The 27,277-nt window shown below is 42.1% G+C and overlaps 1 protein-coding gene and 2 long non-coding RNA genes across 6 annotated transcripts in view; 2 read left to right on the forward strand and 1 right to left on the reverse strand.

Annotated features, from left to right (window-relative positions):
• Positions 1 to 5,504: 5,504 nt before the first annotated feature.
• glrbb (glycine receptor, beta b) overlaps positions 5,505 to 27,277 on the forward strand; it is a 40,329-nt gene continuing 18,556 nt past the window's right edge. For 2 of the 4 annotated variants that reach the window (XR_008834706.1, XM_056439618.1), the window contains exons 1-5: positions 5,505 to 5,804; positions 10,946 to 11,084; positions 13,836 to 13,942; positions 15,217 to 15,284; positions 26,429 to 26,655. Coding sequence is in view for 3 of the 4 variants with exons in the window: in XM_056439618.1 (XP_056295593.1) it covers positions 10,963 to 11,084; positions 13,836 to 13,942; positions 15,217 to 15,284; positions 26,429 to 26,655 (524 nt within the window). In the remaining variant the exon portion in view is untranslated. Of the gene's footprint in view, positions 5,805 to 6,842; positions 6,898 to 10,945; positions 11,085 to 13,835; positions 13,943 to 15,216; positions 15,285 to 26,428; positions 26,656 to 27,277 lie in introns of those variants that run through there. The other 2 variants (XM_056439620.1, XM_056439621.1) reach the window with 2 other exon arrangements.
• On the forward strand, positions 20,939 to 22,109 carry LOC130209783 (uncharacterized). The gene is made up of 3 exons (XR_008834708.1): positions 20,939 to 21,798; positions 21,924 to 21,962; positions 22,059 to 22,109. It is a non-coding gene; the product is annotated as an uncharacterized LOC130209783 (long non-coding RNA).
• On the reverse strand, positions 23,746 to 25,037 carry LOC130209782 (uncharacterized). The gene is made up of 3 exons (XR_008834707.1): positions 24,800 to 25,037; positions 23,874 to 23,997; positions 23,746 to 23,780 (listed from the first exon to the last, which is right to left on the reverse strand). It is a non-coding gene; the product is annotated as an uncharacterized LOC130209782 (long non-coding RNA).

Here is a 27,277-nt window from a genome sequence, read left to right on the forward strand (position 1 = left end):
ATGAAAAAGTATATAGTAGGGTATTAACAAATCACTTGAATTGTCTAATTAACTTAAAACACCTGCAAGGGTTTCCTTCTGAGAAACACAAACACTCAATAAATTATAAATTTTTTTTTTTGGTCTGAAAAATTTTAAAATTTATGAAGATAGGATTTTAGAGTTTTTAAAGCTTAAAAGCCATAATCAATAATAAAAGAAAAAAAAAAAGAATAAAATTTCAGTTGATTGTAAATGAATCAGAATGCATGAAATTTTTTTTTTTTTTTGCAATAAAAAATAAAGAACTTTCAATATATTCTAATATTGATCCCTGTATGTATATATATTTATATATATATATCCCAAAAATATATATAAATATATATATATAAATATATGTATATATATACAAATATATATATATATATATTTATATATATATATCCAAAAAATATATATATATATATATGTACAAAGTCATGTTTTTTGTGTCACTGGTGATGGGAATTCAATTGAAGTTACATTTCAAACAGTCACCTTGTGTTTCCAATCGAGAGATTAGATTCCAGTTTGTTAATGAAGTTATTTCTCACATATTAAATCATGCATGTACATAATATTGCATGTGATAGCACAGCAGAACCTACACTTCACTCTCTTGGTTATTGCTCCTGGATGCTCTGAAAAGGAGAGGGGAGGAAGTCTGCAGTGTGATAGTACACACTCGAAAGACAACAACATCTGGATGTGTTTTATCCTGATGATGTTGGAATAATATAACTCTTGAAGAAAGGGAAAAAAAACTAATCGCAAGAGGTGTCGTATTATAATATTTAATATTTAATATAACAGAGGAGCCCTTATGTTGCAAGAAAATCACAGATTTGGAAAGATCACTTTTTCTCCTGGAGGATTCCCCTCCTTCACCGTCCAAAAATACTCCCACCGAAAAGCACTCTGGCTCCGTGCCTCCATCATAATTTCGGTAAGCGTTCATGATGCAAACCTGCTTATTTAGGGGTCATGGGGTCAAATCTATACATCCTCACTTCATCAATACAGTGCTGTCCCATAGTCCAGTACTGTGTGATGATAGAGTCTCTGAGGTTGAGTCTGAAACTCTGTGCATGTGCCTGCTTTCATATTTAATTATTTTTTTTAATGTAATTTTTTTTTAATTGAAAGTATGCATCAATTATTTACACGTGTTTCAGAAAATTGATACCGCATGTGAAGATTCTCAGATGATGCCCCTCTTATCCATAAATATATAGAGAAATTAAAAAATAGGACAAATAACAAAAAATAATACAGAAGGAAACAACAACGATAACAAAAGAGGGGAAAAAAGAAAGAAAATGAAAACAACTTATAAACTAGGGGTTGATCCATTTTCTATTGTAAATTCATTCATTTATGAGAATAAATTCAGGTCTAAGAGATATCATCTTTTTTTCTAATATTTATTATCTTATACGGTTAAAGAGGCTTTTTCTCCCTAGAAAACCAATGTACTGTGTTTTGAACTCATGACTTGCTTCTCCCAGAGGGTTGCTGACAAGTTTTATATTGTTATTAGTAAATACATATTTGTGTTTTCTTTTCTCACACAACTCACCAACTTCCTAACTATCTCTATACGTTTTTAACCCATTTTTCCCAATATGTCAGAAACTGTTCCAATTTGTAGTTTTAAAGATGCCGTTATCGTCTCCATGTTATAAAAGTATTCAACCATTTACTCGGAAAACAATGCGTCATGTTATAATCCATCAAATGCAAAGAGTTGTAAAGTATTCAGACCTCCATCACTCCTTGTCACTGATCTGCAGTCGTGTTCATAGAACATCTTTGGGCTGACTGTGGGGTCAGTGGTTCGCAGGTCCGTCTTGCAAGGGGTTGGCGGTTCAATCCCCGCCCTAGTCGATGTGTCTTTGAGCAAGACGCTCAACCCTGAGTTGCTCCCTGTAGCGGTGTCTACGGTGTATGAATGTCACGTGACTGTAAGTCGCTTTGGATAAAAGCGTGAGCTAAATGTTAGCGTCAGCTAAATGTAATGAACTACCTGGCACATGGCGGCACATCATATAAAAGATGTGCAAGTCTCCATCTGTAAAAAACAAAACAAGTCACGTGACATCACACCTAACTCCCCGGAGCTGAACAGCAGTACAGTAGAAACATGCTCTGCATGCCGGGTGTAATACCACCATAAGCCACTTGGCTCGCAACCACCCGGTGAACATTTTCGGAAGACGGAAAAACAAAACGGATTCCTGCGCTCCGTTGGCGAGCGTCTGGATCGTAACACCAGAACGATACGCCCTGTGACAGAAATCATGAATCTCCATCGCACGTGGCGCTGATTAATTGGTGCGTACGCAAATGGACCGCCGCGTCGGGCTGAATTATACCGCGGGGGGATCAACGGGGAGGAAAAGGCCGCCCACGTTGCTCGGCACTAAGTGATGGATGCATGGGAGATACGGACCGAGAGATGGTCGGGAACGATTCTACAACGGATTATTTTTTATTTTTTTTAACAGAGAACAAAAAAAGGTTCCGGCTTTCTGTTTTCAGATCAACTCACAAGATGAATGAAAAGGGACACAAACTGTTCTGGAGCTTGGAAAAAAGTTATTGATGTGAGTTTCATGTCAAGCTAATCCAGGTGCACATTGTGGTTTCATATCAACGAATGGCAAATATTTTTGAGGGAATTTTGTAAGAAAATATTACTGCAATTTCTAGCATCACCAAGATAATCACCTCGTCGTCAGGCCTATTATAGAGGGGCTTCAGGCTTCAGTCGCCCTAAAATACTTATTAACGATTGTTAGTTGCTTATATCTAGCTTTACTTTAAGCAAATGAAACGGAAACTTAGAAACTGTCTCCATTGAACGAGTGTGATCGAGCAAATTCGAAAAATACAAGAAATATCTATATACATCTCTCTATTCTTTGCATTAATATATATTATTGTAATATATTTTTTCCATTGAATGGTATATTTGACACTGAACTAGTTCATCTTTATCTCAGTGATGGAGTCCAAATGAGCATAAAATATAACTATGACTCTAAAATTCTGTCTCTTGTGTTATTTTATACTGAATGCAGCAAAATCAATGAATCTATGAAACAATGGATATCCGGGGCCCCCCCCCAAAAAAATTGCGCAAACATCCCCTAACGTTGCGCTCCCCTTGGGGCTCAGCCCCCCCTTTCTTTGAATCCTACAAAACGCCCCTGCTTAGCACCAATTTATGAAGACTCGGATTTCATTACACCAGACTCTACATTTTTAATACGAGCCATATGGGCGTCCAATGTTCAAACTGTACAGTTCAATAATAAATAGCGAGCAGCTGGTAGCTGTTACTAATATCCATCCTTTCTTGTCCATTTCTTTTATTAAACTCCATAAGGTGAGATAGCAGGCGAGGTAATCCACCTTTCATCGACAGAGTGTGGCTGCTCTTAGTTTCACACACACACACACACACACACACACACCATTTTTACAAGAATGAACAGTATTTTACGCCCTTTTTCTTTTTCTTTTCGAGCCTTCATATTTTACTCACCACCAGCAGAAAGCTCAACTCCCTCAAGGATACTTCAGAGGAACATCAATCATGTGTGCCATCAAAAAAAAAGTCCTGCATGCTTCATAAACGCCAAGGTTTTATATCAAATTAATGATCATATTCAGCGATAATATTTGGGGAGCTTGTACCAGTTTGTTCCTTTGCCAAATATGTATTAAGCGTCTTTAAAAAAAGCCATTAATTCCTTTATCCCTCACTCCGTTGGTTCTCTGTTCTTTTTTTTATTAATTCACAAGCAGACATATTTGAACAAAGGGATCACACACCAGCGAGATCCAACACACATCCACCTGCTATAACTACCAGACATACAAAAGAAACATAAGCTGGAGGACAGAATTGAGTTGTTATCCTTGGAAACAGCTGTTCGGGCTCCATTTAGTATGTTCAATCATATCAAATTATCTTCATCAGCAGATGTAGTGTGTCACTTGACTTTGTTCTCAGTCTGCTGATGAAGACCACGTGCTGTGGATGAAATCTTCGGGAGCAGCTAGTTATGGGATCTTGTGGAGAGATCGTTTCTATAAAACATTGTTCAACAATACCTGCTCAAAGGGCTTAATAAGTTACAGCAACAACACCACGGAATAGTACCCTACGTATATAGGAGAGTGTGTAGCTTTAGTCGGTTTGAAACTAATGTGAATAAATGGTTGAATGACACTTTAAGTGTGTGATTAAAGTCGATCTGTGTATCAATGTGGATTAAAAGGTGTATATTGTAACATTATCATTAAACAAAAGATCTGTTATGTACAGGTTTATTGTCTTATGTGGATTTATTTTGTTATTATTAAATAAATATGCAAAAAAAGAAGCTAAATGGTCCTAATTTATCGATTTATCTCACAGGGATGACATATTTTCGCAGACAAACCCTGGAAGATAAGTTACCATCGCAAGGTTTATTTTCAACAAAATGTCAATGGCATTTTTCCATTGGATTTACATGATTTGATCAACATGATAATCCATGTAAAGTCTGATTTTTGAATACAACGGAATCCCTAGAGGACGTATATGATGGAACTCTTTTTATATTTTTATTTTGTTAACCGTAGATTACAAGTTAAAGTCAAGAACACGGTGTTATCTTGAAATATCCAGATACATACATAGCATAAACAGATCTTTCCTCTATCACATACCATATTTGGGTCAAATCAGCTGACGGTTACAGCAATCATACGTTCTACATGGACGCGTTCTCCTCTTATTTTGAAAACCGGATGTAATCACACGTGTATCCCTCCGCTAACTTCACCAAGCCAATCACTGTCGGCATAAATCTTCCTCGATCCAGTTCATGGGACGAACACATTCACCGTCTGATGACGTCACCCACACGTTGTAGGGAATAACATAGGACACAACCTTTTTGTTTTTTTATCTTGACAACCAATTACGTGTCTATTATTAAGCTAAACGACATAATGGAGTCAAAATCTTGAGATAACGACATCATTTTTATTTTTTAAACCTGTGCGTCACGTCTGTTTATGGCTTCCCACATGATTAATTATGATACTGGGCCTGAGCTGCATGGCGTCCGTTAATGTGTTCAAGTCCATCTGGCGCTAAAGACCACGCTGCCATAAATAGTGGGGCGTTCGCACCCATCACGTAAACGAGAGCTTTTCTTTTTTATTATTATTCCCCCATCACGTCACGTCCCAGCGTTTAGCGGTGGGCGGCTGTGGATGATGTGGAGCTGCTGTCCGTGGTGCTGATGGGGGGGGGGGGGGGGGGGCATGACGCTCTCCTGTTATGTGCAGCCGCTACTGCGCATGTTGCATGACAGGTAGCACGCAAAAAAAACAGAAAAAAGAGAAGAAAAAACCCTCCATCTTGGGCTTCCCGAGCTGAGGCGAAAGGGCAGCAACACACATACATACACAAACACACACACACACACACACACACACACACACTGATTCACAAAAATAACAACAAACCGGGGTGATAAATCAAGGGGGGAAAGAATTGGCAATTTGCCGAGATGTAACTTTTCTCAACAAAATCTACAATATTGCGCCAGCTGGAGAAGGATGCGCGTGACGAGAATGGGAGAGAAAGACACCGACTGGTCCGGGGGAGAAAAAAAAGCTCCGTTAACGGCGGTTTGCGCCGTCAGCCTTCTCCGGGTGTAGCTTTTTTTTTTTTTTCTCCCGAGGAACTGACAGGGGGCTGACAAATCGAAAACACGGTAAGTGGTGGCAATGATTTGTGATGGCGGACCTTGGCGTTATTTATGCTCCTTGTAACGCGCGCACCGTGTGACGCGCGCCATCGCGTTATTATGTATTGGCATCTTCCTCCCGCTGCCTCCTCCATCCCCTCCATCACCCATCCCCCTCCCCCCACGTCATGGTGGTCGTCGTGTTCTCCCTCCTGCTTTTCTGATGCCCGACTGTGAACCTTTTTGTTTTTATCTCTGTGCCACTTATTTACTTTTCTCATCTTGTAACAGAGGAGCAGGGGCGACGCGCATGCCACAGGTTGCGCGCGTGCCCCCGGCAGTCCGCGCGCGTACATTGTTGTGCGTATGCATTTTGGGAAGAAAAAAAAGAAGAAGCATAACACAGGCCTCTCTCTCCTCGCAGATTTTAGACAGATAGCCCATTGAAATGTTGAATCATGAATATGACACACACCAAATCACTATAGCTGTATTATATCGCCGTTAATATAGCTTATAAATAAGAATCACTCCTTGACCTAGATATTATCACCGTCTTGCATGGATTAATTTCTATAGAACGATATGACCCACATCTTTACAACCTGCCTGTGTAAATAATAAGGGCTGAGTGGAATTGCCTATTGACCTTGGACCCACGGGACGGACCATCTATTACGGGACGGACCATTTACGCCCCGCTCCAGCCACTGTCGGCCGCTTTATGGCGAAGCATCAGCAGCTTTCACATGTAATAAAACATATTACGGGTCATGTTTTTTTTTATACATGGTGGCACAGTTGACCCCGGGCAGTTCCAAGGTCAATTCATACATTCTGTCTCGGTTGAACCCAAATTTGACAGATATCTTCTTCTTTTTTTGAGCACGGCGGCCTGCTTCTCAAAGTTCACGAGATCAACGATGTAAAAAAACGAGTCGCTCGCATCTGCTCCAAAGCCGTACGTGTGTGTCAAATAAGAAAGCGTGATTGCGGCTGGAAGGCGCATGTGCTTCGGCCCAGACCTCTTCGACTACTTTGAAAACACCGCGAGAGTTTCTTTCCGTCGGAACGAGCTGACGAGGCAGAAATGTGAGGCTTCACGCTGCCTACACACCTTGTAAGTATACTGTATTTCAATTAGGTCAACATGCAATTATCACCATTAGTTTTAATTCATGCTGCTCACAATGCATGTGTGCTCGTCAGGATATTTACACTGCATGTGTGTGTGTGTGTAATGTTGGCTTGCTATTGCGACTGGCTTTATGGGCTGTCCTGTATGCTATAAAACATAATGTTTCCCCTCGCACAAAGCTAGTGTGGCTGCATGTAGCTGAGGGGAGAGGGAATACAACAAGGTGGCCTACAAACGATAAGAGGGTCAACACGTTGTTTACTGTGTAAAAAATAGATTCAATTCAATTCAGTTTATTTTTTTACAGCCCAATATCACAAATTACACATTTGCCTCAGAGGGCTTTACAATCCGTACACATCGACATCCCTGACCTTTGACCTCACATCGGATCAGGAGAAACTCCAAAGAAATAGAAAAAAATCTTGAACAGTGGAAAAAAGGGAAGAAACCTTCAGGAGAGCAACAGAGGAGGATCCCTCTCCAGGATGGACGGATGAATAGATGTCATGTGACCAGAAGAAATCATTACAGAGTAACAACACATTCAATGAGTTTGACAGAGTGTATGAATAGTTGGTAGTCGGCATGGACCACGATCCAGACCTCCATGATCCATCAGGCAAATGGAGGCAGAGAGGAGGAGTGGGCGGGGCATCAGCTATTTACAGGTGTCCACTGTATGGCAGATCCTCTCAAGAAGGCCAATGGGTAGTTTTGACAAACATTTAAATAAGAAAATGGCAACAAAAATGTTTTAACTGGCAACATGTATTTTTTTTATTTCATGAAATTGTAATTATTTAAGTTGTCGCTCAATAAATACAGATCCATTTGAGCCCGTGATACATTTGGTTTTCTTTGTCCTTTAAGTGGAAACTGTTGATGGGTTAGTACGGCTACGTATGTAAATTAGTAATACTTTAACAATGAGTATTTTAAAAAGGCGTTTAAAAACACTTATGGTGAATAGATGTTTAACATGTACACTTTTTCCATGTCATAAGACATCAATTTAAAAATGTGGATTGTTTATATAAAAATCAACGAAATAATGCTCACTGAAGAGAAAGTGTATGACCAGGCCGTCATTTAAAAAAACAGTCAAACCAAAAACAGCCCAGTGGCCAGAGCAAACGCAGTGCTGAAGAAATATGAATAAATATTCTGTCGATCACTGCATTAAATAATTCTAATATATATTTTTTAGAAACCTCTCTGATACATATTTTTTTAACTCTACAACTGTAATATGTGGTAGTGATATAGTTCAATGGACTTTTTTCTCCCTTTTAAAATATTTCTTAGGAATTACAGACGAGAGTTGCCTTGCTATGGGACCATACATGAATAAGATGGAAAACAAAGAAAGGAATGCTTCAGTTTTTGGTAAATCTGCCCACATATTAAAGACACATGTAAACCCGCGGCCAGGGATCGGAACGGGACGTCGCTTTGCGATTGACGAGGTACAATGCAAACAAAGTCGTGTGGGTGGGGGGGGGGGGGGGAACGGAGCAACAATGTGCGGTTTGTTCATGCCGGTGGTCGTAACATGTTGATGGGGGCTTATCATGCGAAGAATTGCTCGAAGAAATATGGAGCTCAGGACTTGTGGGTCACACAAGAAGTGGTTTACAATGAAATGTGCTCGGGTTGCCAAGCTAAACATTCCCGTCGCTCCAGCTGCTGCCATCTGATACGTGTGGGTTTGCACTTTCTCCTCCACAGTGGGACAAACCCCCACTTTCGGCACCACTCTTTCAAAAAGATGAGGAAGAAAAAAACAACCCCAAACTATGCAGAGTTAACTTACGGGCGAGGCGTTTTGCGTGGTGTAATGGGAATTGTATATATTCTTCATTGTATTCTCTTTGACACTTTGTGAAAGAAACAATCACTTGTGGAGACAAATTATAACAGAAGACAGGATGAAGACTGATTGATAGGTGTTATAATCCACAGGATCTTTCCTTTGAGTACCCTCATAAAAGGGACCGATTGCTCATCGGGTGATCGGATCATTTGGTTACTCATCGGACGAACTGGCCATCTGATTACTCATCAAATGACCTGAAGACAAAAGTCTCCTTTCTGGATCCTCCTTCTCCTTGCTTCCCTTAAATACATGTTGTTTCATTGACTCTTCAGTTCACCCTTGGCAGACTCCTGAGGGACTCTGTGTAACGGTGACTCTTCAGTTCACCCTTGGCAGACTCCTGAGGGACTCCGTGTAACGATGACTCTTCAGTTCACCCTTGGCGGACTCCTGAGGGACTCCGTGTAACGGTGACTCTTCAGTTCACCCTTGGCGGACTCCTGAGGGACTCCGTGTAACGGTGACTCTTCAGTTCACCCTTGGCAGACTCCTGAGGGACTCCGTGTAACGGTGACTCTTCGGTTCACCCTTGACGGACTCCTGAGGGACTCCGTGTAACGGTGACTCTTCAGTTCACCCTTGACGGACTCCTGAGGGACTCCGTGTAACGGTGACTCTTCAGTTCACCCTTGGCGGACTCCTGAGGGACTCCGTGTAACGGTGACTCTTCTTGCAAGAATAAATGATTTCGATATCTGTCATTTCAGTTTAAAAAACTCAACCTTGGGTGGGGACAAAATTTCCTGTCACAGTGGATACAAAAGGGCGCTGAACTAAGCGGTGGAAACGATCCCCCCCTCGAGAAGATGATCAATGGTGCAGATGAGGAGCAGCAGTCAGGGAGTCACTAAGAACAGTGAAGGAGAGCTTCTCTGTCTAGACTATAAACTGCTTCGGCCGATACACAGAGCTGCTGATGGGACAGGGGGGGGGGGGGGGGGGGGGGTGAGGCCGTTGGCTTATAGCTCATGGTGCTCAGTGTCCGCAATGAAAGGGCTACGGTTTCCGAAGGACGAGTCCTATACGGCTGCTCGCTGATTAATGGGCCCGAATCATACCTGTGCAAAGAAGCGTCCGTATATTGTTGTGTTTAGACTTTTTTTCCCTCTCACAAAGAGATTTATGGCAAACACACAGCCGCGTATTATCCCCCTACATTAATACCTACTATAACACCACAGCTATCGTACATCAAACCTAATTTTATAGTTCATAAAGGTCGTGATAAACGACTGCGGTGCCTGTTTGATTCTTTAGAAGGAGAGGATATCTCAGGGTCACATTCACCTGACGAGTCCCAAATCACCAGTTATTCGGATGCATTACTCCCGCTGATTGGACGTACAGCTCGAACTGGCACGACTTGAATAAACCACGTCCGATTAATTGATTTACATTCCAGACGTTTACGTGTACTGTAATGTGACATGCACTCAGAGTAAATGGGAATGCATTATGTCAGGAGAATCCAAATCAAAGTCACTGTTCAGAGAATAGATGAAGCACATGGGAGCATTACACTCTCGCCAAGGCCGAAGTTTTAGGACACGCCTTCTTCTGTCACGTGTGCAAATGAAGGCTGAGATTTGACGAACGTGACGAGAATTCCTTGCCCTCTTATTAGGGCCCAAGACGGACGACAAAGTCGGTCCGATGAGGACCTATTGTTATTCTAATGTTTATTATTATTATTTGCCGCCTTAGCAGGGAGAAACGAGTGTCTCGGGCTAAAACGACAACGTTCGAAAGGGGAAAAAGTGGTACAAATTTGCTCTAGTGCCCCCTTAAATTGGAAAAGCTTATACTTTTTTTCAACAATGACCGATTTACGTGAAATTTGGTTTACATGTTCGCTTGGACCTGCTCTACAAATAAGTTCACAGTGGCCATCAAATGCGCCTTCTTCGATTTTTCGCCATTTAGGATTTAGTAAAAAGAAAATGTTTCCACTTTTCTCCAAAACGCTTGGTCCGAGTTGTACGACATTTTCTGAGATCCATTATTTGAACAATGTCAACACATTTGTTTGAAGGATTGTTGATATCTTATTGCGTTCATAGGTTTTGGACCAATGAAAGTCTATGGGGTGTGGCCTAATATTTGAAGTCACACAACTTCCAAATAATCTTTGTTTTGTTTTTTCCTCCACAGCCTCATCTCACACCAGCATGGGCGTTAAGAAGCTTGCCGTCTTTCTCCTCGTCCTCTATCTTTGTCTGGAGGGAGGATGGGCCAAAGAAAATAGATCAAAGAAGGGAAAGAAAAAAGGGAAACCGATTTTCTGTCCATCGTAAGTATGTGATAAACAACACACGTGGTGGCTGTCATACCACTCAGTGGAAGTGACAACGTGATATGGTTTATGTGGTCATGATAGACATATGACCTTTATCATTTTACCCACGGCAACTAATAATCTGATCTTCATGTGTAAAATTGGTGGATTTCCCCTTTTATGACCTTTTGAGGTGGCCATAGTGGTTGTGATTAGGCGAACCCGGTGGATCGTCTGCAACCCTGGCAAACCTATTCTCAACGTCTTCAGATGATTATATATCGTATGAACCTTGCTAACCTTAGGGAATCTAGTGGTATCCACCATGTCATGCAAGCTTATATGGGAATTAATAAAGTTGGAAACGATGCAACGTTTGGGAAGGGAACATTTGGCTTGAACGTTTTTAAAGGGGTCCCTTGACCACTCACCTCAAGATATGTCAATGAAAAATGGTTCTGTGGGTACCAACAAGTGTCCCCTTTACAGGTGTGCATTTTTATCATAATACAATGTAGTATGGGGCAAGCATTCTTTTGGCATGCAGTACAAATGTTCTATTCACTTATTATATCAAAGTATCCCTAATGTCAACAAACAGACTTGGATCGGGTTTGAATCGAAAGTTGAGACACTTGTAATTCCAATTACCTCAATTGTTTTCATGTAAGTCTCCATTAGTAGCCATTTCACATCGTGAGACCATTATTCGATATGTGACCTGTGGTGACCTTGAGGATAATACCCGCCTCGTGGACCATTACAATCCCAAATTTGAGACTCAGAGCACTTAATGGCATTTCTTATGTATACTGATAATAAGGCTGTTACTGAAGATTCCAGTTTGTTTCTACCATTTTGTTCATCGTCAATTTATTTTTACAATTTGAACCAAATATGTGTCACAAATCGTATCAACCCAATTTTTTTTTAAATTTGTCAGGCATAATTGAGCATGGGAATGCCAAATATATACCTTACTCTTAATATTCTCAGCCCTTAGACACTCTAAACTGTCAAAATTGTAATTCGTGCTTGACCGAAACACAGATTCATGACTCGACACACAGACCTGTATCTCAAAGTAATCCTTAAATTCTCGGCTTTCAGATGGCGTGTGGATCATACAGTTGACCTCCTGTCATCCCTAAAGATCCCTCCCCTCTGTCTAAAAAAGGCTATATATGAGTGTCTCGAATGGTGAAAGCATAACCCTGTGTATTTTACACCTGAAGTATCCGATATACTTTCCATCATTTATCCACTCGATCTCATCAGCTGCTTCACCGCAGAGCTATTCGAGGATGATATGAACCTACACCTGATTCGGCCACCGCTTTATAGCATTTTCTCATTTTAGTATTTGCTCACCGTGTGTAACTACCTTGTAATTTACGCCGACATCAAATATATATGCACGACGTCAGATAACCTCTCGGTCCGATAGCAGAATGAACGTCAACGTGTCCTAACATGCCTTTTGGACTGTGGCGAGCTGCACTCGCTTCTTCCTTAAATGGTAACAAATGGCTCAACAATGAAAAGATCTTGAAATGAGGGAGAGACCGTTTGATGTAGTCTCAGTATTGGCAAGTGTAAGCTGTATGACATATTTCCAGTTTAGTGCTGCGGATGCCTTTGCGGATCAAGGGAACCACTTGGTTCCAGTTTAGCTGTTGTGCTGGAGGTTGTCAGAGAGGTCTGTTAAAAGAGAGGGGGGGTAAAAAGAGGTTTAGTGGATGGGAATTATGTGTTTCACTTTGATCAGAGGAACCGCAGAACATACACACGCCGCGCAGCATTCCTGTGGAGCACTTTAACTCATCCTCAGTGCATGATAAGGTTTACATAATGATATGTAAAGTGCTTTGAGAAGGGGGAATTCTTTGGCAGGAGAATCATTGCCACCCACAAGGAAGGCTTTTTTTCTCTTCTCCTTTCTCTCCTGCCAGATCCACTTCTCCCCTCGTGTTCCCTCTGTGCCATTGTTTTTTTCGTCAGTCAACCTCAGACAACAAACTATTTTTGGTTGAATGTCTGAAAGTCACCGCTGCATATCGTGCCAATAATTTTACAGCAGTTGTTTTCCTTTGTTGATATTTTGCAGATTGGTTCTGCGGGAAACCTTCAATTTGAAAAACACTGTTTATCTTTGTAAAGGCGTGTGTACTCTCTGCCACCCACATTGATGATTCATTGACTAAATTATTAAAAGGATTTTCACAAGGCAACTAAAGTTGAGAAAAATGACGTTGTCACAAGAAAATTAACATTGTGCCACCTTTATTGAAGAGATGACAGTGCAGAGGGAACTGGGAATGGGGAGACAGCGATCGGGGGATATAGCATTCGGCCACCACTCTTATCGTTTCTCAATCATTTTGTTGTGACATATTAATCATTTGACCCTCAGACAAAACCCCCAAACTATTCCCGTACACAACCTGACCTCAAGGGTTCTGTGCTTGGTTCTGATTAGCAACAGTTAGCATCGTAAACATACCTACTTAACACAAGCACGGGAAATGTTAGCATGCTAACGTTAGCATTTAGCATCTGGCGGTAGACGCATAGCTTTGCCAGAAATATGATGCTAAATCGCTTTGTGCATTCTCAATTAATCCCATCAACTGGTAGCTCACGAAGGTTAAAGTTCAGTGTACAGGGTAGAAGTGTGTGTGTGTGTGTGTGTGCGCGTCTGCCAGGAATTTGACCTGCTAATGTAATCGTGCCTGCAGTTCCCCTCTCTGTCTCATTTGTTTGCAGACAGCTGTCATCCGAGGATCTGGCCCAAGTCCCGGAGAATTCAACCAGTAACATCTTGAACAGGTTACTGCTCACCTATGATCCCAGAATAAGGCCCAACTTCAAAAGCAAGTCTCATTTCCCCTTCATCTGTCTCTGTCTATTCTGAATTTACATGTGTGCCGCGGTGCTGTCAACTTAATTAAAGAAACAAGCGTACGGTAAATACGTACCTCCAGGTTTTCTGCCGTAGAACCCGGTGCTATCTACGACATGCTATCTGCAAAAATGCTGCGCGAGGCATTCATGGAAATTGTAACTTTTAATGCATTCACTTGCATATTTAACATGTGCTACAACGGCGTAACTATACGCCGGTGTTCTCGGGTCGCCTGCCATTCCTCAAAAAAAGTTAAACGTGGTGTTGATTGACACAACACAGCTGTTAGGGAAGGACAACTGTGATTTGAATGTGTCTCAAATCAAAAAAAATAAACACATACATTGTGAATTTAGTTTATTTGGTTTAACGACCGGATATCTCAGCCTCTAGATTCTGCCGCCGTGTCGTCGTGTTCCTTCACTCTGAACCCCACGTGTCCGTCTTTACAGTGATTACGGTGTAAATGCCACACCGTGGCGGCCTTCCGTCTCACGGAGACGGCGGTAAAAAAATAACGTGAGATGTGATTGACGACCTCCGCGCTTGACCGATGGTCTTTGCCAGCATTTAGGTAGTTTCCATTTTCTGGCACTTGGCAGCAGAAGCTGTATATGGGACTCGCTGTTTGATGTATAGTGAGCTAAATCTGCTCCCGACTGCCTGCGACCGCTCCGGCAGCCAAACATCTGCTCTTGATTTCAGGTTGGGCTGAAAGCTCCCCCCCCCCCCCCCCCGCCCATTAGCATCCATGTCATAATCTTCCAAACTACATCCTAAACTGCGCCTTGTGCATTCCCTATAAAAACGGAGAGCTGCTTTTAGAGGCCTTATTGAGTGTTTTTGTTAGTTCCCTTGGTTGCATTAATGCATGGAAGTTGTGAGCTATGTGCCGCCGCCACGTTATTCACATTCTTTTTGTGAATTGCGTGATCAAATTCAGGCTGTGAAACTCCTGAGGCGCCAGTAAACACCTCAAAAGGACATCACCTATTCAAAGGAGTGTGAACAGTCCGCATTCATCAAGGGGTTTTATTGGTTTCTGCTAAAGGCTGAGTGGAGAGAGAGACGCCGGTACATATGTTTACCGCGTTAGCTTAGCAGAGGGGATGAGACGGAGATTTTTATATATCTTTGCAATGTTGACACAGTCTTTCATAATTCCAGATTAGGTTGCCTCAATCTCGTTGCAAAGCAGCTGTAAAACACACGACTTTTCCTTCCTCTCTCAAAATCATCCAGGAATTCCCGTGGAAGACAAAGTGAACATTTTCATCAACAGCTTTGGCTCCATTCAAGAAACGACGATGGTAAGAATTTCCTTCAATTCCACCGCTTCAGCCCGACAGTATTGATTAATCAATACGTCTGCCAATCAGATGCAGTGGATCAAGGCTGAAAAGCAAATTTTGAGAGGGATGCCATGAGCATCAGACCATTTAGCAGTAAATCAGTACGGAGGCCTGAAGTTTCCATGCTTCATTTATCTGATGGCTTAATTGCTGATAAAAGAAGCGCGGTATGAATTCAAGTGAACAGATTAAACCTCAAGAACAGCGCCGGGTCGACTCTTTAATCGCTAAGCAAACATTAAGTGGGAAGATTGTTGAGGGTTTCTAATGAGCCTGGCTCACTCAAGCTGCTGGGCGGAGCCAATAAACACTCAGTAAATATGCTCAATCATGTGTCAAGTTAATTGAAGTTATTGTATGTCAGTGTGACATTATTCACACGGTAGCTTGATGCTGTTTCACCTGACTGTGTCCTCCATGCAATGCAGCTTTACAGTTAGAAGACCCACATCTTCACGGATAATTGATGGAAAAATAATACTTCTTCCCTTTAACATGTGGTCTCATTCGGGCACTTTTTGGGTCAAATCAAGTCAAATCTGACAAATCATCAGTAGACAACTAACACTATTGAAATGAGATATAGAGCATTAGTATAGAAGACTATTTGCTCTGTCTGGCCATAGTGGCGTAATGGTGTCCTGAGCAGAAAATGAAGTTACACTTCCTGTGGTTGTGTTGGAAAATGAGCTCCTCCGTTTTTTCGTGACCACGGAAACAATTTAATGTACGGTTTAGGCCACAAAACAACATTTAGGAAAGAAAAGATCAAAGAAATAGCTCCTTAGCCAGCTGAATACATAACTAAAGTTCCTATGAGAACTCTATTGCGTGAAGATGTATATTGTGTTGGAATCCGAGCTTTTGTTTTTTTCCCGTTTGGGAGCGGAGACAGCGGCGCGTGAATCTGAAATGAACACAACATGTGGTGGTGGCGGCACCTTTACACATTACATGTCACCACGGAAACAATTTAATGTAAGGTTTAGGCCACAGAACGACATTTAGGAAAGAAAAGATCAAAGAAATAGCTCCTCAGCAAACTCAATACGTAACTCTATTGAGAGAAAATGTATATTCCAAACCGTGAAACACAATTAAAGCCTCGCCACGCTGTGCATGCCGAGCACCGTGATGTTGTACACAAAAGGGGTAACTTTATTCCTCTGTTTATCTCGTTGTGTGTTTATGGGCAGCGTCGGGGCTTTGACAATAAACGTGACGTATGTTTGTTTTTTAACTGAAATAATAAAATAATTTGATTTGTTTGCAAACGCTGTCAAATGCAAAACCCTTCTCCCATTTCTGTCACGCCGTGAATCGACCGAATGTTTTGGTCAACGGCGTCCATGCTCGGTAGAGATGACGATGCGTCGTGTTGGAGAGCAGCCTTCTCAAACAAAAGAGCTAAAGGATGAAATCATAGAAAAAGCATGCAATCTTAAAAACTGGCGAGACATGCAACATTAGCTTGTTGACACGTGTAGCGGACAGAACTGCGGACTGTGTGGCAGCTGAGTTATAATGTTGAAACTTGCTGTTGTTTTTGGATGAGCGATCCAATTTGATTTATGGAATATACGGCCAATCTGTCTTCACTGGAGAAGATAGAGTGCTATACTTCAGACCTATGCTCCCAGAGTCGTGCAGTATAGGTCTGGACAGTGTCTCAGTCCACAGATGAGCGATCAGTGTTCTTTTCCGACCTCATTTCATGACAAAATGAACAAAAGCCTGAGATCTTATATGTGCTGGAATTGGATCCGCGTGAAAATGCTCTCTTGAGATATGTCTTCTGGCTGCTGATCAGTAGCTTGTTAAAGCTTCCAGTGGAGAGTTCCACACCAGGACCAATTACAGGCCGATGCTTGAAAATCCGAAAATCCTTCAAACTCAAAAGTATTAAGAACTCGACGAAAAAGAAGAAAAAAAGAAAGCTCAGGAATGAGGTGACAGGAATACTTAAGGTGGAAAAGAAAAATAATATGGGGCAGTAAGCAGAAAGTGACAGTTCCAGTGGACAGTTCCACACCAGGACCAATTACAGGCCGATGCTGTAAATGCAAAATCCTTCCAACACAGACGTATTAACAACTGGACGAAAGAGAAGAAAAAAAAGGGGAAAAGAAAACAAGAAATCAAAGCGGATTTTCAGAAGAAGAAAAAAGAAAGATCAGGAAGGACTAGACATGAAGTCTTAAGGTGGAAAAGAAAAATAATATGAGGGCAGTAATCAGAAAGTGACAGTTCCAGTGGACAGTTTCACAGCAGAAATAATTACAGGCCGATGCTGTAAATGCAAAATCCTTCCAACTCAAACGTATTAAGAACTGGACGAAAAAGAAGAAAAGAAAAGAAGGGGAAAAGAAAATGAGAAGTCAAGCATAATTATCAGAAAAGAGAAGATCAGGAAGGAGGTAACGTGAAGACTTAAGGTGGAGAAGAAAAATAATATGAGGGCAGTAAGCCGAAAGTGAAAGAATGACAAAAGGAAAGGGGAACAAAGAAAGAAGACAATGTAAGAAACCAAAGATGACAAAAAAAGGAAATTATATGAAAGTTGAAATTGAGGTTGGGAGAAATGATATAGAGTGAAAAGGGTAGCAAGCGGAGAGAAAGCAACATCAGAAACCAACGAAAGAGAAGCCGCGATGAAGGAAATAGATGGAATCGAAAAGGAGACGAGGGACTCGCAGACGACAGACGGTGAGAGTAAATGAAAGTGAGGAAGGGTCAAAATGAATCCGGCAGGAGAAAGAGAAGACAGACGGTCACATCTCCCTCTCGATGTATCACTCGGTGGGGTATCTGATCTCAGGAAGAAACGCTCTCTCGTCATTCACACCTCCCGAGGCCAAACACCATCCTCGCGTCCACTGTAGTTAAAATACCTCTGTTGGCTTTGTGCTCGTCTTCATCAGGAGACAATGACTAATTTGATGTTGCGAGGTGGAATAAATTGTGTTTGCTGTGTGTATTTTTTACTGCCTCTCTCAGCTGGAGTTTTTCCTCCCTGATTACAGCGAGCGGTGGCGTTAAATCTCTCCGGAAATCGAATGCGGTACAAGCAGCTTTACGGTGAAGCCACAGGGGAAGATATATTTCCTCGTCTGGGTTTTTTCCGGGGAAAGCGAAGGTGTGGGAATTGGCATGAATCTCTGTGGGACAGAGGAGAGCCGGCGGAAGCTATTCACGCTGTCGCTCGAGGACGAGTTGGAATCGAGAATTATGTTGTGTGGAAAATGACAGCCGGCTTTCCAAAATGAGGTACAAGCAATCTCACCACTGCTTCTCTTCCTTCTTCTAAAAAGTCTTTACCGGCAGGAAAATTCTGCTTTACGGCTTTATTCATAAACCTTCCCAAGACCTCTGTGTATAAACTGGTGTTAGCTGACATCTATTTGTTTATGTGAATACAACAGAGGGGACGGAAACCGTTCGCTGGGCGTCAGCCTGCGACGCTCCACGTCATTTTTGACATGGATCAATCAAACGTTGTATCTTTTTAATATATTTTTGCAAGGAAAATCAGAACCAGAACCCGGGCTCTGTTCATGAGGTTCAGTAGGGGGACCAGGGCTCTGTTCATGAGGGCCGGTAGGGAGGCCCGGACTCGATTAATTATGGTCAGTAGAGAGACCCAGACTCTGTTAATGAGGGTCAGTCGGGGGACCTGGCTCTGTGATGAGGGTCAGTAAGGGGACTTGGGCTCTGTAAATGATTGTCAGTAGGGTGACCCAAGCTCTGTTCATAAGGGTCAGTAGGGGGACCCGGGCTCTGTTCATGAGGGTCAGTAGGGTGACCCAAGCTCTGTTCATAAGGGTCAGTAGGGGGACCCGGGCTCTTTTCATGAGGGTCAGTAGGGACCCGGGGCTCTGTTCATGAGGGTCAGTAGGGACCCGGGGCTCTATTCATGAGGGTCAGTAGGGGGATCCGGGCTCTGTTCATGAGGGTCAGTAGGGGGACCCGGGCTCTGTAAATGATCGTCAGTATTGGGACCCAAGCTCTGTCCGTGATGGTCAGTAGGGGGATCCGGGCTCTGTTCATGAGGGTCAGTTCATGAGCCTGAAACTGTTTGTGTGGTGTGAGGTCTTGGTCCTGATGGACCGCAGCCTCCTGCCAGATGGAAGGGACACAAACAGTTTTGTGGTGATCCGTGGATTCAGCGTGTTTCCTTGATCAACCCACGACTCTGAACTCTAATTTAAATTCAATACGTCTAAACTGGAATCTCTTTACTGGTTTTCTGGAATGTATTTCCTCCCGGATTATGTGGTTATCGTTGTTGATCGTAATAAAACAACAAAAAACACCACTTAGTGTTACGACTTGCTTAGTTTTCAAAAGTAAAAAGATGGTTTGGCTTTAAATGTTAAGCGTTTGTTACGTGACTAAAGTTACGTCATAACGGAAGAACAAGTTAACACTTACTTCTTGTAACACACGACACACACAGTGGTCTCCTGGATGATAGTCCTTTGTTTGACATTTAGTTTTATATGACAATTATATACTCAACCGTTTTTGTATTTAGATACCACAAACAATATGTTGGGAGTATGCCTTGTTAGTCTGTTGACCACAGTGTTGTTGACTCTTTGAAGTTTACGTTTGCGACGTCTGTTCGGTGTGATGTGTACTTATGTGACGTCATTTATGGACGTGGTTTACTTTCCTCAAAGCCCGTTCGTGATGTTTTTCCTTCAACTAAGTGTTTTTGTTTTGCAATCATTACCGTTGTTTGGTTGCCAAAACATAACCACAAATGTTTTAAGTTAACGACGTGGGGATACTTAAAATGCTTGGAATGCATCATGAAGTGCGTTCCGCGTCCATAAAAGTGGCGTGCTATTCATATGCCTTCCCATGAGGTCATGTTGGTAAATACACAGACAGTTTAGTTCAGTGTGCAGCAGGATAAAGCACAATGCTAATGCATGAATTTCATGAAGAACAGATGCAAGATAAAACCACATTCATGTCAGCTCTCTCTCTCTCTCTCTCTCTCCCTCTCTTAACATCAACGAGAGGCTGTAACTACAATTGTTATATAAAGATACAGCCAGGAAACAGTGAACAAGCATGTCCATTTACAATAAGCAAGAGAAAATACCCCCATTTGCATTTCAGCATTGCAAAAAATTTCAGCAGAAATATAAACATGAGAATCACTATAGCAACTGTGAGCCATGTGTTGTGGATGGAGGCAGGTGGTGTTAGCTGAGACTCCTCCAAACAAAAGAAAAACATGGAAAATCACCTAAAAGACCAAAAATGATGTTTAGCAGAACTAAAGCCCAGAAAAACTTAACTCGGGGAGAGGCTCAACATGTTGATAGGGATAAGACCCAATGGAGGGACTTTGGTGAGGCCTTGGGTCCCACATGGGCCGAAAGAGATGACGTAAGCAAGTAAGAGGATCACTGGAGTTAAAAGCAGGCTCAGAGAGAGGGGGTTTGCTGATGTGTGTCATAGTGGCCAACGTTGGAATTGCAGGACATGTGGCCGAAAAAACATCCGCGGCAGAGGAAAGAAACAGCTCGATGGTGTTTTGAGCCCTCACCGGCGCCTTCCAGGCAGCCGCTGCCTGGAAGGCGCCCCGCCCCCAAAACTCTGATCCAATCAATGCGCTACCCCCACTTGGAGCGGAGCGCATATTCAAATCCACTTTTTGGAGCGCATTGCATATTCAAACCCGCGCATTTGGAGCCAAACCCACTTGGAGAGCATTTGGAGCGCATTTAACCCACTTGGTTCAACAATTTCAAAGGTACGTAGCTATTTTTGGGCCGGCTAATGTTGTGGTAATGTTATTTCAACCTGCTAGCTAGCAGATAGATGATGCTAATCTTAGCTGTGGTAATGTCATTTCTACCTGCTAGCGAGCTAAATCTGGTTAAAACATTAGGTAACAAAGTAAGATTAATTACTGCAGATTAATCACTGTATTTGAGTGATTGTTAATGGTTAGTGGTTATCTTTCAAATGATGCCTGTGAGGCACTTGACGTTGAGACTGGTTGACTTCCAGGCTGCTTTGGAATAAGGATACCTCTGAGGCAGCCACCAGTCTTTGGATAACTCTGAGGCATCATAGGTAGTGTTGACTGCCAGGCTGCCTAGTCGTTGGTATACAGGTTAACTCACAGGCATCCAGTTGGTTTTAGATACCTGTAAGGCATCTAGACGGACATTAAGAGGGGCTGACTCCCAGGCTGCTTACTAACACTGGTTAGCTCTCAGGCAGCCAATTAGCTTTGGATGCCTGTGAGGCACTTGATGTTGAGACTGGTTGACTGTAGACTGATATCACTTAGTTAAATTGTCCTCATGCCTCCTCATACAGATAGGCCTATTGAATAAATCTGCCAGATTATTTTTAACATTGCATATGCCTAACATTATGTGATAATACTAATCACACTCATATTGCCTTTCTCTTTCAGTTCATGAAGAAATGGCGCCCAGGAAGGGTAAGGTTCAACCTAGACCTACTTTAATAACTAAAAAAAAGTCTCTTTCACACACTGACATTTAACAATGACTTCAATAATTCCCCAAAAAATACTTATTAGTTCCTTGCAATGTCTTTATACAGTAGGACGGAAGCGGAAGGCCCTGCAGGTGTCAAAAGGTGGTAAGTTATTCTTTATCTTGCCATCTGGACTCGAGTACTACAACACTAGTTCATCTCCTCATATAGCAAATTTGGTTACTTCTTGTTACTTTATAGGACCATCTGCAAAGATCGCGATTTTCCACCAGTCACCACTGGTTGGTGGAGCCTCCGCCCAGCCCCAACCCCATCTAGCCCTGCTGCTCCATCCACCCTTCCTGCCCCATCCGGCCCTGCTGCTCCACCAAGCCCTACTGCCCCATCCCAGCCGGCATTTCAGAATGTCCACAGCCTTTTGAGGACATGCTCAGGGCATCGGAGCAAAAGGTGAAGTGCACAGCTAGGCATAGGTTTCTTCAAGACAGGTTTATATTTTTAGTGGTAGTGTGGTAGTAACAGTGCTGAGACCATTTGTGATGGGATCTGGGAAAACCAGTTACATGGTGAAATTTGACCTTTTGGAAGCTGACTTCAAGCTTGTTTCAAATATGTTTTCATTATTTGTCTGTTTCAAATGTTATGATTGCCCAAAGTCAGCTGATCAGTTAGATTTCATGGAATAGAATTTTGACAACAACAACTTTAAAGAGAGGGGTTCTAAATAGACTGGCTGGTTGAATAAAGCACATTTTAACACATTCAATTAATGAAGAACAAGTAGATATGTTTAGGGATGATAGACATGTTATAGAATAATAATTGAATCAAAACCCAATTTCACCAAAATACTGAGTTTCGACCTACTAGTATTTTCACTCTAATCTCAAAATGTCCCTTTTCACCATGTGACTGGTTTCCAGAGCCCATCACAGTTTTGGGTTATAGGAACATCTGTTGGGATGGCAGTAAAGACAGAAGGGCTATGTACAGACATTACATGTGTACAATACTGTACTGTATGTAAAGAAGATGAAATCCTAATATTGTTACGAATAATATTGTTGAAACATTGAAACCTTCTTTGAGTGTGACTCAGAAATTATTTTTACAAAGATACCAGATAACGGTGGAGGAGATCAGGAGGAGGACTGCTCCACCTGATTGCAAACTATTCAAAGACAGACCACAACAAGCGGCAGATACAAACTGTCCATCACGACGGGTCATTTAAGCGCAGGCGAAGACAGCGAACCCGTAACTAGTCTTTCCCCAGTTTTCCGACCTGTCCCACACTGCCCCAATAAAATATTTAGATAATATTTATAGTGTATTAAATTCTGCCATCCTTAGTGCTTAGTAAACTAAGCTGTTTGCGTGTGAAATTTTGTTTTTACCATTTTACTGTGTGTATGAGGGTTGTATTTGGCCTTTATTTTCAATAAAGAATATGTCACACCCATCAGTCATGTCTCTCCTCCATCATGTGTGTGTCCTCTGACGATACATTTAAAAAAAATAATTAATGTAAGTTGGGGTTTCATTAACTTGTAACACTCTACTGGAATAAACCCTTATGTGAAGCTGTAGAAATTAGTGTTGACATATTGTGTTACCATGACTATTTGCCTTAATCCACATGCCTAACATGTCGGATCTGTAATTTACACCATGCGATTTCAGGCCCAGCTAGCTAAATTATCAGACTAGTTAAATCAAGATGCCAAGTTCAATACACTTCCAATTCACGACACATACACAGTGATGTAGAACATGAAGATATTTAATTAATGAACACAACAAACAACAAATTGCTAATTGTTAATATTTTCAATGTGTGTGTCAACACACTTTTAAAAAATATCCACCACCACCTCTACCATTCCTGGCCCCAAGGTGTGCGTGAGGAGGTCAAATTGCTCATTTTACCTCACCTGGTTGGCGAGGTGCTGGAGCTGTTGTCTGGAGGAAAAGATAAAAACATAAATTCAGGATAAATAATGTCTATTAAACCTGTCAGAGCCCAGATATAGGATGTGGAATATTGCAAATTACTTGAACTCCGTGGCTCTCCCTGTGGCCACAGTGGGGTCTGATGCCGGCAGCATGGCCACTTCTTTAAATTCGATGCTCCTGGCAGCCAGAGCACCGACGGAGGAGCACAGGTCCTTGGCTTCGCCTTAACAAAGATGGGAAAGACATATCATGACACGAACACAGTATTAAATTCAGATTTGATGCACATACCAATGTGACAATGAAACACTTATTGACACTGGTGTGTAATAGTTTGGAGCTGGCTTTCTGAAGTTCTTTATTGATATAAAGTAGTCTTTAAAGTCTTTAAAGTAGTTATTTATTGATATAAAGTAGTCAACACTACCTATGATGCCTCAGAGTTATCCAAAAACTGGTGGCTGCCTCAGAGGTATCCTTATTCCAAAGCAGCCTGGAAGTCAACCAGTCTCAACATCAAGTGCCTCACAGGCATCCAAAGCTAATTGGCTGCCTGAGAGCTAACCAGTGTTAGGAAGCAGCCTGGGAGTCAGCCCCTCTTAATGTCCATCTAGATGCCTTACAGGTATCTAAAACCAACTGGATGCCTGTGAGTTAACCTGTATACCAACGACTAGGCAGCCTGGCAGTCGACACGACCTATGATGCCTCAGAGTTATCCAAAAACTGGTGGCTGCCTCAGAGGTATCCTTATTCCAAAGCAGCCTGGAAGTCAACCAGTCTCAACGTCAAGTGCCTCACAGGCATCATTTGAAAGATAACCACTAACCATTAACAATCACTAAAATACAGTGATTAATCTACAGTAATTAATCTTACTTTGTTACCTAATGTTTTAACCAGATTTAGCTCGCTAGCAGGTAGAAATGACATTACCACAGCTAAGATTAGCATCATCTATCTGCTAGCTAGCAGGTTGAAATAACATTACCACAACATTAGCCGGCCCAAAAATAGCTACGTACCTTTGAAATTGTTGAACCAAGTGGGTTAAATGCGCTCCAAATGCGCTCCAAGTGGGTTTGGCTCCAAATGCGCGGGTTTGAATATGCAATGCGCTCCAAAAAGTGGATTTGAATATGCGCTCCGCTCCAAGTGGGGGTAGCGCATTGATTGGATCAGAGTTTTGGGGGGCGGGACCACCTTCCGGCGCCTTCCAGGCAGCCGCTGCCTGGAAGGCGCCGGTGAGGGCTCAAAACACCATCGAGCAAAGAAACAGCAGCAGATTTTCTAAAACTCTTGACAAACGACAAATACTTTCAACCATTAAGTAAATTATTTTTGGAGGACCACCAACAGCTAAATTAATATATTGTTTGTGTGTCATTCACCTGGGACCACCTCCCAGATGACATTTGTTTTTGACTTATCAGAAATAGGTTTCTGAACAAAGTCTGTGGAAGATGTCGGAGTGGATGTATGGGTCAAACGTGACTTTCACGGGGGGGTTTCACATACGTAACTTTAGTTAAATGTATAAAACGGGACCACAGTCCGGTTGGAGAAACATTTACGTCTAAACATATCTGAAAATGCAGTTTAGTTGTATGGGAAACTATTTGCTTGAGGGACACGGTTGTATTGCATGTAATCCACAACCATGTGAGAACAACTTATCCAATGTTTTGTACAGACTTAAATTTGTCTCAAGAATGATTTGCCCAAAGAAAACAAACATATTCTATTGCAGAAATATAACATTTGGATAATTTCATCCTGGAGGAGAAATGTTGTGTTCCCCTGGAGATACTTAAATGGTCCGTTATGGGTCCTGTTGCTGATTTTATGAACACCCGCTGAAAACTGCTTTTCCATGAAAACAATTGCACCATTACATTTGTAAACACCTGCGTGCCGAGCATAAAGTAATGACAAATGAAAAATTGGGCATCCAATATTATATCATATAACTGGGAACAATGAACGTGGAAGCTAGCTTCTCTCACACACACACACACACACACACACACACAGCTGGTATTTTGGCGTCTTTATTTGACATGTCATCCGTCTTCACACTCGGCATTAATAGTTCCCAACACCTGGTCCCAGAGCAGCTTGAGGCACGCCAACAAAGCATGGGCAAAAACAAACGTCCGAAAAGCCTTCGCTGAGTGATACTTTCCCACCAACAAGAATGTGGACATCTCAACTAGTAAGCTTCTCTAATGAGGCATTCGCTGCATCACATGCTGCTGTATTGGTAACCTTTGACCCCTCGGACGATCTTTTCTTTATATGTTTACCGCTTTAAAAAGTAGACGTCATGAGAGTTTTCGCCGCAGCTGTGAGATATCACTCGGCACATTCGCGACTGTTTGAAGTCATTGTTGAGATGTTTGCTGTGAGAAAAAACTGGGGATTGTAAAAGAAGTGGAAAATGTAACGCGTCAATAAGTTGGAACTTTTCTATCCTACACAAAGTTAACAATGTCTTAAAAAGGCGCTAACAGATAAATGTCAATTGTTGTCTCTTTTAACTGCATATCAAATTACTAGAGAGAAGGATCTCCTCAAAAAAGCTTCCGTCCGATAGTGCTAACCGGCTAACGTGACGCAGACGGTTGACCACGTTTGCTTTCTCCGCCGCGCAGGATTACAGAGTGAACATCTTCCTGCGGCAGCGATGGAACGACCCCCGGCTGAAGCTGCCGCAGGACTTCAAGTCCGAGTCGCTCACCGTGGACCCGGGGATGTTCAAGTGTCTCTGGAAACCGGACCTGTTCTTCGCCAACGAGAAGAGCGCCAACTTTCACGACATCACCCAGGAGAACATTCTCCTCTTCATTTTCCAGAACGGAGACGTCCTCATCAGTATGAGGTAATGATCTTGGATCTTTTTTTTTTGCAGATTGTCTCTTAATATAAGTAAATCATTTTTATGGACAGTTTCCACAGCAAGTTTCCCCCGCTTGCACCACTAAATCCGATCTTACTGGAAATCCCCCACAGGAAGTGAGGACATACAAACTGACTCAGTCTTCCATGAACAAATAAATCAAAAGTAACATGTATTGATTCATTGATTGTTTTTTTCCTCCACCCGCCGTAGCGAGTGAAGGGAATCTGCCTCTAGTGAAGCAGGAAAGCACACGACCCGCCCCTCATTTTTCAATGATTCAGATTTTGCCATTTAGTTATAGATAGGCCACACAAATCATCTTGAAAAAACACATTCATTGTTGCATCAGCTGTCTCTGTTTGAAGCTATTGTTGAGATGTTTTCTGTGAGAAAATAGTGCTGGTCAGGGGACTTAAAAGAAGTAGAAAATGTAACGCGTCAATAAGTTGGAACTGCTCTATCCTACACAAAGTTACCAATGTCTTAAAAAGGCATGTAAGAAAGGCCGATTTGTTGTATCCAGACTTGTCCGGACTTGCCCAGACTTGTCCCTGCGACCCCTCTACCACAAGTGGGAGTGTAGTAATCTACTGCACGTGTG

The sequence above is a fragment of the Pseudoliparis swirei genome, chromosome 19, assembly GCF_029220125.1.
Source record: "Pseudoliparis swirei isolate HS2019 ecotype Mariana Trench chromosome 19, NWPU_hadal_v1, whole genome shotgun sequence".
Lineage (NCBI taxonomy): Eukaryota > Metazoa > Chordata > Actinopteri > Perciformes > Liparidae > Pseudoliparis > Pseudoliparis swirei.